At 40.6% G+C, this 12,043-nt stretch overlaps 1 protein-coding gene across 3 annotated transcripts in view; it reads left to right on the plus strand.

Moving 5' to 3' along the window:
• mfsd8 (major facilitator superfamily domain containing 8) overlaps positions 1-12,043 on the plus strand; it is a 54,372-nt gene that overhangs the window by 7,721 nt on the left and 34,608 nt on the right. For 2 of the 3 annotated variants that reach the window (XM_078539592.1, XM_078539573.1), the window contains exons 2-4: positions 4,167-4,258; positions 6,847-6,890; positions 7,715-7,955. In XM_078539592.1, the coding sequence (XP_078395718.1) occupies positions 4,167-4,258; positions 6,847-6,890; positions 7,715-7,955 (377 nt within the window). Of the gene's footprint in view, positions 1-2,760; positions 2,882-4,166; positions 4,259-6,846; positions 6,891-7,714; positions 7,956-12,043 lie in introns of all 3 variants that reach the window. The other variant, XM_078539582.1, reaches the window with a different exon arrangement.

The raw sequence follows: 12,043 nt of genomic DNA on the forward strand, positions 1-12,043 counted from the left end.
TGAGTGGTGAGTGGTGCCATGGACGGGATGAGAACATTATCCGCAGGGCAGATTAAGAGGTGTGTGAGAGTGAATGGTGATGTTCCTTGAACTGCCAGTGAGTGAGATCCCTGTGGATGTGTGATGGGTTTGAGTGTGTGTGAGTTGAGAGTGATGAGAAGAGTGACTTACCCTGGTAGAACGGAGGAGATCATTCATCCTCTTTCGGCACTGGGTGGCCGTCCTCTTTTGCAGGGCGTTAGCACTGATCACCGCTGCCACTGCCTCCCATGCTGGATTTGTCACCTTGCTTGTTGGTCTTTGCCCAAAGCAGGGGTAGAGGAATCACGGAGGGCCTCCACTGCATTCAGTAGGCACCTGAGGAAGGTGTCGCTAAATTTGGGGGCAGCATGTTTCCTCCCTTTGGCAGCAATGACTTTGCAGCAGCTTCCGATCCCTTAGAGAGTGCTAGCTCTGTGCAGGGGCATCCTTTAAATAAGGCATCCTGATTACTGAAGGCCTGAGGTGATGGCAGGGCAGGTGAATCAGAGGCTCCTCTGCCAGTGATCCAGCGTGTTTCCCGGGAATGCATTACTTATGAGGCAGGACGCGCCGAAAATGGGACGACATAGCGTGAAAACACACTCAAGCGGCCATCGAGTAAATGTCCTTTTTCCCGCCTGCCACCGGGGATTGTGCAGATCTGGGACGATTCCGCCCTCTGGTTAAAAATGCTTAATTTTTGTGATAAACCCATTTTCAGATATATTCATTAAACTTGCGCCATGCAACCAATTTTTAATATATTAAGGAATATTTTGCAAATTTTTAAAGAAAAATTACGTTACAAAAAACTGTTTATAGCTGATATGAGTTTGGCAATATGCAGATAAATTTGAGCAGAAACATGAGAGAAAAAACTACTTTGCGTAACTAGTGCAAATTTGAGCGCAGTTTTTCTCTGATCACAGCTTTCACTCTTGGCCAGCATGTTTAAGAACATGCAATCGTACAAGTTTTTCAATTTTGAATGTGACTTATGCTGGTGCTATAATAATGGATTCAAAGAAAAAGAAATTGTAGTGCCGGACTCAACGAGATTTATTTTTAAATTGCTCAAAAATATCAATAAAACACCTTAAAAATGACTGTTACCTGCTGCATGTAAAATCCTGGGGTTACTTTTGCACCCAGTTTGAATCAGCATAATTGCAGAAAGTTTGAATGATTGCTTGGAAGCGGAGCCATTATAACAAGGTGTGGGAAAGGATCAATGGACTAGCATAAAAGAACAAAGAACAAGCATAATATTTTGGAAAATTCTTGCACCTGCATCTCCTTGATCTTTCATGGCAACTATTTGAACATGGCTCAATTATTTCTATCTTTGGGTTCAATACACAGGAATCTTCCAGCTCAAAGTTTGTTGTTGACTTGGCCATGTCATAGTGCCACCTACAGGTATTGCAGGAACATGAAGACACAATGGAGGAGAAATTTGTTCATGGAAGCAGCGCTACGTAGACATACGTCAATCCACCAGGGGAGGCAGTATGTTAGCCTCTACCTGCACAGTTTGTGCACTTTTCATGGTTAATATCATTGAAGAACGCTTCACTGGCAATCAGGTAGTGGCTTGCGGCACTGCCTCCATTGGTGAATCAGCGTAAGTCTGCTTAATGACCCTATGTGAGCAAATCTTTTCCCCAGTGCATTTTCTCATTCTTATTGACTAACAGGGCAGTTTTCAATGCATGTTGAGATGGAATGTGGCGACCCACTTTTCGACCCCCCAACCCTCCAACTGCCTCTATGTGCTCTGGCCATTACCAAACAAACTGTCCTGCTACCTATTCCTGGTGTTGGATGGGACCAGACATCCATTGCGACTATCCTTACAGCTAGCTTTTGCATGCCTTGTGCATTTCCTCCTCCCTGCCAAACAACCTCACTAGCCTTGGACATTTTATTTTATAAGTGTGGTGTCTCATTCCTTCAGTATTTAATTAGTGTTGGACATATATTTTTTGTCTCTCTCTCTCTCTTTTTCTCTCAATTTGATCTTTCTTCCCAATCATTATTTCACTTTATGTACATGATTTAAATCTAATTTATACTTTCTGGTTTGCAGTTTGCATGCCTCATTGTGGATTCTTCAATCTGATTGGTTGAAATGCCTCACTGTTGCTTGCCCTGCTCCCAGTTGCCACAGATCCCCTGTAGAGGGCCCTGTGATGGACCAAATGATTGATGACAACAAGCCTCTGCTCAAAAGCTTCTGGAAACTCTGTGAGCAGCTGTCAGTTTCACCACTGACCTGAAAATCCATTGTACTTTAAAATATTTATGCTGCCAATGAGTCACAGAATTTAAACAGGCTCTATGAGTATTTGGTGTATCGGTATCTATGCTTTCTTTGAGTTTCTAACTTTAACCTGCACTTGGGAACTTTCCAAAATGATGGCCAAATACCTCTGGAGAAAATTTATTGGTAGTCTAGTTCTAAAGTATTAAAACATGCACCATGCATATAAAGACTTTTAAAACCATATTTTTATTGGAACAAGAATAAGATAGTTAAAGCTTATAACTTGATAGTTAAAGCTTATGAACATGGAACTTATCTAAAATATGTAAGGGCCCTACTGCGCAATTTACACACAGCTCTTTTTGTTGTGAATTATTTGGTTGCTATTGCTCAGATAAGAGTTACATAAACTGTTGTCTGCATGTGTACTCCAGTCAGTTTATATCCTAATGATGATTGTTATATTCTCTTAGTCTGTTTATGCCTTTCTCTCATGTGGGTGGAACCAGTATATTGTACTGTGGGACAGTTTGACTAATAAGAGGGAGCAAAATGTGGCAAATGTGTCTGTGCTCTACCCTTGTGATTTCAGAGGTACCTATCTTCTTTATTGCTCTTCTTGGTAATATTCAAATAAAGGTTGAAATTATATGAAAGAAGAGGGGAACTGTGCATACAGTACATGAATGAATTGGTCTTAAATTTGGTTGCTGGCAGATGAATAGCATCTTCTCTTCCTTCTCTGCTTCAACAGCATCAGGATGAGGTAGATCTATCAACAACTTTGTTTAATAGAGTAGGAGCTCAAGGAATCTGGTGATGGTAATGTCTTGTGTACAAAATCTCAATTGTCTAAGTAGTGAAATTTGTTGTAACCACGAGGTTTATCAGATTGTTATCTTTTGGAACTGTGCCTTTAAGGCAAAACAAAGGGGTCATGTGAGCAGCTCTGAAGTCTGTTTGACAACAGGCGTGGCACGATTAAAGATCAAATGGAGGCCCAGATTGTGTTGCTGGGGATTTGGGGGAAGTTGTTCATGCTTGGATACAATGGCAGCAGTCTCTTGAGTTCACAAAGGGTGAACTTTGATTCCCCCAGTGTCCCAGAAAGTTGTTGAAAGTATCGGGTTGTGAATAGTTGTGCTGTGACCTGCCCATTTACTTCTAAGATGAAAGATTGAGGTCAAGAATGGCTAATCAACATTTCTACTTGGATGCGAGGCTAATGTGTTTCACATTGACATGGGGAAGAGTGCAGAAGAAGCCATTTGTGAGATCAAGTCCAGGCTTCCCTATAAATCAATGAATGTCACAGCCAGACATCAGTTTTTGTGTGGCCAGCAGAGAGGAGAGGCTGCTTGGCTTTGCGGACTACCACAGCCAGATGTGGGAGGGAGATAGTATCTAGTCAAAAAGATGCATCCCACAGCCAGAGAGGAAAACTCATCGAGACAGGCTTTGCTGTTGGTAGTGAATTTAGGAAATTCCCTGAGAACTAAGGGAAACTTTGAGGTAGTCATTCACATTACTACTCAGCAAAATGGGGAAAAATTGAACTTATTGGAAGCTGGAAGCGACGGTGGACTGTTTGCTATAAGGAGTGTTAATCTGTGGCGAGTGAGATATGTGATAAGTATAAAAGAGGAATGTTTCTTTCTGTGGTTTAAAATATAAATTGGCTACAAAAATAGCATTTAGTCAATAGTGTTTTTAGTCATTTGTTACATTAAAAACCTTAAAACGTGAAATCTTGCCGCATTATCCTTTTCAGCTACTAACTGGAAGTTTGAATTTCTTTTTAAACATCATTGGTCTATGGAGATTGTTATAAATGAAACAAAGCTAAACAATGATTCCAAATAAATGGTTTTTTTTGCAGTGAAGACACATTGGTTGAGACATTGCAGGAAAATCGAAGCCGCTGGACATCAATCCGGATAATGTACCTCACTATGTTCCTCAGTAGTATCGGTAGGTATTGCACTCGGAGTTAACCACTGAGATCCATTTTATGTATAAAGATTAATTGTGACGTAACTGGACTACATTTGAGTTGAATTATCTTTTTACTCCACTCCAATGGAATCTCACTCCAGAGATTGAGTGCAAAGATCTAGCTGACACTCCAGAGCAGTACTGAGGTAGTACTCTGCTGTCAGAGGTGCTATCTTTTGAATGAGACATTAACCGAGGCCTAGTCTGTCTTTTAAGTAGGCGTAAAAGATCCTGTGGCACTATTTTAAAGAGCAGGGGAGCTATCACTGGTGTCCTGGCCAAAATTCCCAGTATATTTGGTCATTATCATATTACTGTTTGTGTGAGGTTGTGTGTAAATTGACCACTGCTTTTCCAACGCTGCAGCAGTGACTACGGGCAGGATTTTCTGGTCCCGCTTGTCGCGGGACCGGAAATTCCTGCCGAAAGTCAATGGACCTTTTGCTGGCTGTCAAATTTTCCATTCCGCCCATGACGATTCCCGTGATGGGCAGGACCGGAAAATCCCAGCCTACACTTCAAAAGTACTTAATTGGCTGTCAAGTGCTTTGGGGTGCCCTGAAGTTGTGAAAGGTGCTATATAAATGCAAGCCTTTGTTTACATGTGACCTTGGGACAGCAAACACTTTTAAATATTGTACATTTATATTCATCCCACTTTACTCCTGAAGCATTATGTAATAGCTAGTAAAGTTCTGCTTTCCAAAATCCATTAAGTTAATACTTTTCATTCAGCATTTAGTTTTCTTTCTCTCGCAGCCCTGCCTATTTTTAAAAAAACATTATGTTCCTGTGCCAACCTAGGGTGTGGGCAGACTTTCTGACCCCAGATGATGCTGCTGTTTATGTGGAGGTGTTTGAGGCAAGCCTGCCATCTGATATATTTATTTACTTTATTTCCCCCTCCTCCACCCCCAGCCTTTGGATAAGTCCCTAATTGCACAGATGAGGAATTATCATTAATGCTCTATAACATGTAGATGTCACTGTATTTTTTTTAATCTTCAGCATTCTGCCAGAGTAGATTATTTTCTGACATGTCTTAAAAAAATTGACTGTAACAACATGCCCAGAAGCATCAATGTGATCTCAGCAGCATAGTAGACAGTTGGCCATTGGGGGTAGAAGGAAAGGAGACATCAGGCAGGAAGTTGTTACTGGATTGCTCTCAAATACTTTCTAGTGGGCCAGTCCAAGTCAGCATTGCTTGAGGACAGGAGGCAGATTGCAGAGCTGTCACCACTAAGACCAGAACATAAGGAGGAAGGAAATAAGTTTTTTTCAAAGTGGGTAGCTTAAAAACATGGGGCTGGATTTTTGCAGAGTTAGAAAGACTTCACTGGCCTTTAAAAATGGTGAGAAGGACTTGGATGCAGAAATAGCCTCCCTCCCCATTTCTGACGGATCCAATTTTTGCTGGCAGGGAAAAGCGGGCAGGACGTGACTCATGCAGGTGTGAAACCCAAACTCCGCAGAGCCATTTGCAATTCAGGCTGAGTTCAAACAGACCCTATTTTAGCTGTTCTGAAGGCCTCAACCCACAGTGTCGAAGTCATGAATTGATGGAGTAGACTTTAAAACTCTTGAAGGATGGATAGGTCTGTTTAAGTGTCATGATCTGAAGTTTACATTAAATCCCCTGATCTTTGAACTCAAAAAATATGTAAACTGTCAATGAGAGTTTTAAAAAAAAACAGTCTGCTGGACTGTTTTGACTGACAGGCCATCTGGTGCAGATTAGAACAAAATTACCATCTGTTCGTGCAGTTTCAATAGAGTTCTTTGTTGACATTTTCCAAGGGCTATTATTATGTCATTATGAATGCTTACCTGAGCTTCAGAAACTACATTTATCCCAGCAGGGGGTTCTGAGTTCACAGTTTGATTGACAATTTAAGAGGATATTAAATGATTAGCTGTCTTTGATATGGGGTCTGAGTAGAAATTTATTTGTTTTTATGAGATTGAACACTTGAGGAGATTTAAAAATTTAAATGGGTTTCATGAATTAGATTTTTTTCACTATCAAGCGCGCATGAAATTGTTAAAAGCTCCTGCGGACTGGCCATGGTGGATACTGGATAAGTGGCAATGGAGGTGGCATGAGGGGCTATGAGAGTGCATGGGGATGGGTGAAGGGGTGGAGGAGTGAGAGCTCGAGGGCCTAACAGTTTCTAAAACAATTGGAATCAAGTCCCAGAGAATTGAGTCAAGCCTTCTATCCAGCCCACCTCGGCACTTGCCCATCCCCATGGCCATCTAGGATTTTTGCTTCTGGGGTTGGTGGGCCTGACTCAATTGCATTCCCACCTCCCTGAACCAAAAAGTTAGTCTAACGGTGTCCGTTTAACCTTGGTGGGTCTGCTGAGTCAGGAAATTTCCCAACTCAAGCTACCCACCTTGATTGAGAAAATTCGGCCCATGGTCTTAAGATATGAAAGATCAGACTTACAATATTCATTTGATTTGATATGTATTTAAACAACAATGACTAAAACATAAATATCTTTGTTATGAAGAAGGCTGTACTGACTATATATAGTAAATTATCTTTTTTTCTGCAGGTTTCTCAGTTGTAATGGCTTCTATATGGCCATTTCTTCAAAAGGTTTGTGACTTTCTTCTTAGTCATTTCATATTGAATTACATAGTGTTGTATGAATCACAATTTTCAATACCTGTATAACTCCAAGCTGATTTCAGATCAGGATTATTTAAGCTGTCAGTCTTGGCTCTGTGGTAGCGCCTTTGCCTCTAAGTCAGAAAGTTGTAGGTTCAAGTCCCTCTCCAATACTGAGGGAGAGCTGCACTGTTGAATGAGACAGTAAACCACATGCAAATTGGCTACCATGTCTACCTACAGAGCAATAGAGGCCACAAATTAAAAAGGACTTAATTGACTGTAAAGTGCTTTGGGATGTCCTGAGGTTGTGAAAGACGCTATATAAATGCAAGTTCTTTCCTTTTTTTCTCTAAAGAATTCTCTAATATAGATACGTATCCTAAGAGTAGATTGTACCAGATCAAAGCTTCCCTTTTATACTGATATCAGTGATTATCTGGAGGACATGTGTTTTTTGAAGCATGTGATGATGGCTTTTTAAGTCACCTCATGTAGACACTTTTCTTTCCACCATGGTGCTCCCACTTGATTATGATTGAAGAATGCTACTTGAAAGTGAGCCTAGTTCACTCTCACATAGGTGGTACAGCAAAGATATTAACATTAGGCACAGACTGGAAACCTATTGCTGCCTAAATTAAATGTTAAGTGGAAAGGTTATACTGAAGTGCCAAATACAGATTAAGTAATCATAGATGGAAAAACGTTAGACATCCTTAATAGTGACTGATTAAGATTGTTTGTTTTTAACATGCTTTAATTTATATACAGAAAGTTGTTTAACATTGCAATATGCTTCTTTACTGCAGGTGGATAATTCTGCAGATGCCAGTTTTCTTGGATGGGTCGTTGCTTCTTATAGTCTGGGACAAATGGTTGCTTCTCCACTATTTGGTGCATGGTCAAATTACAGACCAAGAAGAGAACCTCTTATTATATCAATTTTCATTAATGTTGCAGCAAACATACTTTATGGCTATGTACATGCCCTTCCATCACATAATAAGTACTATTTGCTGCTTAGTCGAGCATTTATTGGATTTGGAGCAGGTAAGACCAAGCTTGTGTGAAAGAAACGCAAGTAGCACTGTTATGAATTTTAGCAAAATGGACAAATTCTAGGGTAAAGGCTAAGTTTATTGGGCTATCCTTATATTCTGATTCAGAAAGCATTGAAAACTTAAATACACATAAATAACAGGGTCATTTAAGAAAATTTGCTAGGCTTTAGTTTGACTCTGAATATTCGGGTTTAATTTATATAACGCTGATTGTTCTGTTAAAATCTTTCCTGAAACTATTATCGTTCCATTTGGCTTATTCAGTTTTCTAAATATCATCAGTGCCCATTCAGATCCAAAAGCCATTTTCCCCACTAATCAATTGCTTTGCTGATGATCTCCTGAAATGGTTCTGCGTAAAAGTTGGATCTTTAGGTGTTGCGAATCATTTTTGAAATAAAAGTCCTCTTCAGTAATGTGCTGCTGAGATTTCTGTTCAAATAGTTATTTTACAGAGTAAAAACAAGTTTCTGGTGTGAGTGAAGGATTCTGTCTTTGAACACGTCAGGTGATTCTTGCAGTCCTGTCAAGAATTAGATAACTTACATAACTGCTGGAGTTCATCTGAAGCTTTAATTTAATTCAGTTGATGTTGTGTTATTTCCTGTTTTTGTTAGGAAACCTTTTTACCTTCAATAAACAAGTCATGGGGCCTCTTCATCTCTTTCCCTCTTTTGCCATTGTCTTTACCCTGCAGTGGGAATTCTGACAACTGTGATCCTTGATACAGCTCAGGGATGTGATCCTGGTTGTGCTGCCATCTTCAACTGAAACTAATTGTACCAAAATGTATGCACTGATACATAGATGTTGTGCCATGTGGCATAACACAAGTAATACTTCTCCAGTGATTAGATGATGATGGATAGCCAGTTTGTGTGACAAATATGACCTGGCTAGTTCTGTTGTGTTTGTCCTTCAGCATATTGCCTGTTGGTTCCAAGAGTCAGGTTTGCATCAATGGTTAGTGGTACAAATTTGGTGTCAGCCATGCTTCAGTTGGTAGCATTCTTGCCTCTGAGTCAATACGTTTTTTGTTTAAGCCCAACTACATAGGCTTGAGCACAAAATCTAGGTTGACACTCAAGTGCAGTACTGAAAGAGTGAGAGGTGCCATCTGTCAGATGAGATATTAATCCGAGGCCCCGTCGAATCTCTCAGGTTGGTGTAAAAGATCCCGTGCCACTATTTCGAAGAAGAGTGGAGGAGTTCTCCCTGGTGTGTTAACCAATATTTATCCCCCAACCATCGTCTAAAACAGACGATCTATTCGTTTTCTCATTGCTGTTTTGTGGAACCTTGCATATGCAAATTGGCTGCCGCATTTCCTACATTACAACAGTAAACTGCACATCAAAGTATTTAATTAGCTGTAGGGTGTTTTGGGACACCCTGAGGATATAGCAAATGCAGTACTTCTGAAGTGTAGTCACTGTTGAAGGAAATGTGGAGCCGATTTGTGCACAGAAAGATGCCACAAACAGCAATGTAATAATGACCAGATAATCTGAGTTTTACTGATGTCAATTGAGGGATAAATATTACACTGGCCACAGGAGAGATCTTCTCTGCTCTTCTTCAAAAAGTGCCATGGGATCTTTTACATCCACCTGAGAAGGTATATAGGACCTTGGATAAATGCCTCATCTGAAAGATGGCACCTTCGACCATGCAGCACTCCCTCAATACTGCACTAGAGTATCAGCTTAGGTTTTTTGCTCAAGTCTGACACTTTAGACAAAGCATTAAACTATACAGCATAGAAAGGTATAGGTTTTATTTCTTGTCCCTGCTGAATTAGTTGATCTTAAAGCTTGTAATGGTGCTAAAATATGTCTCGGTGTCCTTGGGCTAGGGAGGGAGAAAATCAGCCAAAGAGTCCTGTTCTTGATTGCTATCTGTAAACCCTGGCTACTAAGTGTGATTATGTTGATGTTAGGTAGTGTCAGGATCAGTCTTTGGGTATGAGGTTCCCCTTAGTTGAAGAGTTTGTTGGCATTGACTCAGTATATGAATGGCTGCTTGGGTGAGGTGCTGCAGGGTGACCAGCACCTTTCAAATTGTACCCCAACTGCTTACAGAAGAGGGCAAAAGGAAAACATTTGGCCTGAAAGAACTTTATGCAAGGCTTGCAGGTTTTTTCCCTACAATTTTCTCCCTGCAGTTTTCTCTTTTCTGATGGTACTGGCTCTTGCTTGTGCACAATTCACAGAAAATGTCACCCCCCTCCCCCCACCAGGACCTCTGTCAAATAGCCATTCTCCATGTGGAAAGCTGGACAGTGCATCTCAGTATAGGTTTTCATATGGTTGAGAACGGCAGTCAAGCTCAATCCTGATTTTGCTCCCTGGTGGTTCAGGTGCACTGACGCCAACTGTGGGAGTGCAGTATTCACCTGGCTGAGAGCAGCAAACTCAGCACAGATCAAAAATTAACTCTGGAATTTTCTGGGCTGTATGATTTGGTATTACACCTCATGAATGAAATATACAGTAAAATATAAGTTTGGATATTAGAGGAATTTTTTTTGATGTGAAAGTTTCAGTGGTCTTTTGGTCTCTTTTCAGTTCCACCTTCAGGGCTTGGTGGTGTTCACAGCTTTGTCCAATCTAAAATGCAAAGTGTACCGTAATCTTCGACTCTCAATTCTTGGGGGCCCTACTGAGGCAATTTCTCCATTATCTGTGTGGGCACAGGATAAATTTAGGGCAAGACCCAGTTACACTAGATTACAACATCTGGAAAGCCTCACACTTCATTCTTGTGCAGGAAGTGTACCCTGCCTCTCACCTGTCAACTAGTAGGTGTGCCTGAATTTCTGGGCTGGTGTTTATAAAATAAAAAAAGCTTAATGACTTTTTTTTTCCTTTTTTCTTTCATGGGATGTGGGTGTCGCTGGCAAGGCCAGCATTTATTGCCCATCCCTAATTGCCCTTGAACTGACTGGCTTGCTTGGCCATTTCAGAGGGTAGTTAATGCTCAGTTGGGGATTAGCATTCACTGACCAGCACATCAGGGCATATAATTAATTTAATCATGATCTTAATTACAAATCAGAGGTGTCCATCTTGTTTTTTGTTTTACTTATATGTTTAAATGTGGCAGGTTCATAAAGAAATGTATCAGTAAAGATGGTTTAGCAGCGCAAATGCAACTTGCTTCAAGGTGTGCAGATTACAGCATCAAGGGAATAAAGAATTTCCAGTTAATTCCCTAGAAGGTTGTAGGAAATATGAGCATTTTTATCAATGTGGTTAGAACATATTTTTGCAATATAAATATCTATGCTAAAGCAATAAAACTTTGAGAATGTAAATGTTTCCAAAGTGTTTCACCAGATGCAGACTCAATTTGTCTCGCCATTAAAGCAGGGAAAATTTCTTGTAGTTTGAGGTTAAATTTGCTATGAATCCACATGAAAGGTTTTTTCTTATTTATGGGATGTGGGCATCGCTGGCTAGGCCAGCATTTATTGCCCATCCCGAATTGCCCTTGTTCAGAGGGAATTTAAGAGCCAACCACATTGCTGTGGGTCTGGAGTCATATGTAGGCCAGACCAGGTAAGGACGGCAGATTTCCTCCCCTAAAGGACATTAGTGAATCAGATGGGTTTTTACAACAATCGACAATGGTTTCATGGTCATCATTAGACTTTTAATTCCAGGTTACTATACAAGATAAGAGCTCATGGGTTGGGGGTAATATATTGGCATGGATAGAGGATTGGCTAACGAACTGGAAACAGAGGTCATGATAAGTGGGTCATTTTCAGGTTGGCAAACTGCAACAAGTGGACTGCACAATGATCAGCGCTGGGGCCTAAATTATATGCAATCTACTGTATATTAATAACTTGGATGAAAGGGCTGAGTATATCGTGAGTATTGCTGATGATACAAAGATTGGTAGGAAAGCAAGCATGAGGAAGACACAAAGGATCTGCAAAGGGATATAGCTGGGTTAAGTGAGTGGGCAAAAATTTGGCAGATGGAGTATAATGTGGGAAAATGTGAGGTTGTCCACTTTTTTGGCAGGAGGAAGAGAAAAGCAGAATATTAGTTAACTGGAGAGAGAATG

This window comes from Cetorhinus maximus, chromosome 1 (assembly GCF_964194155.1).
Source record: "Cetorhinus maximus chromosome 1, sCetMax3.hap1.1, whole genome shotgun sequence".
NCBI lineage: Eukaryota > Metazoa > Chordata > Chondrichthyes > Lamniformes > Cetorhinidae > Cetorhinus > Cetorhinus maximus.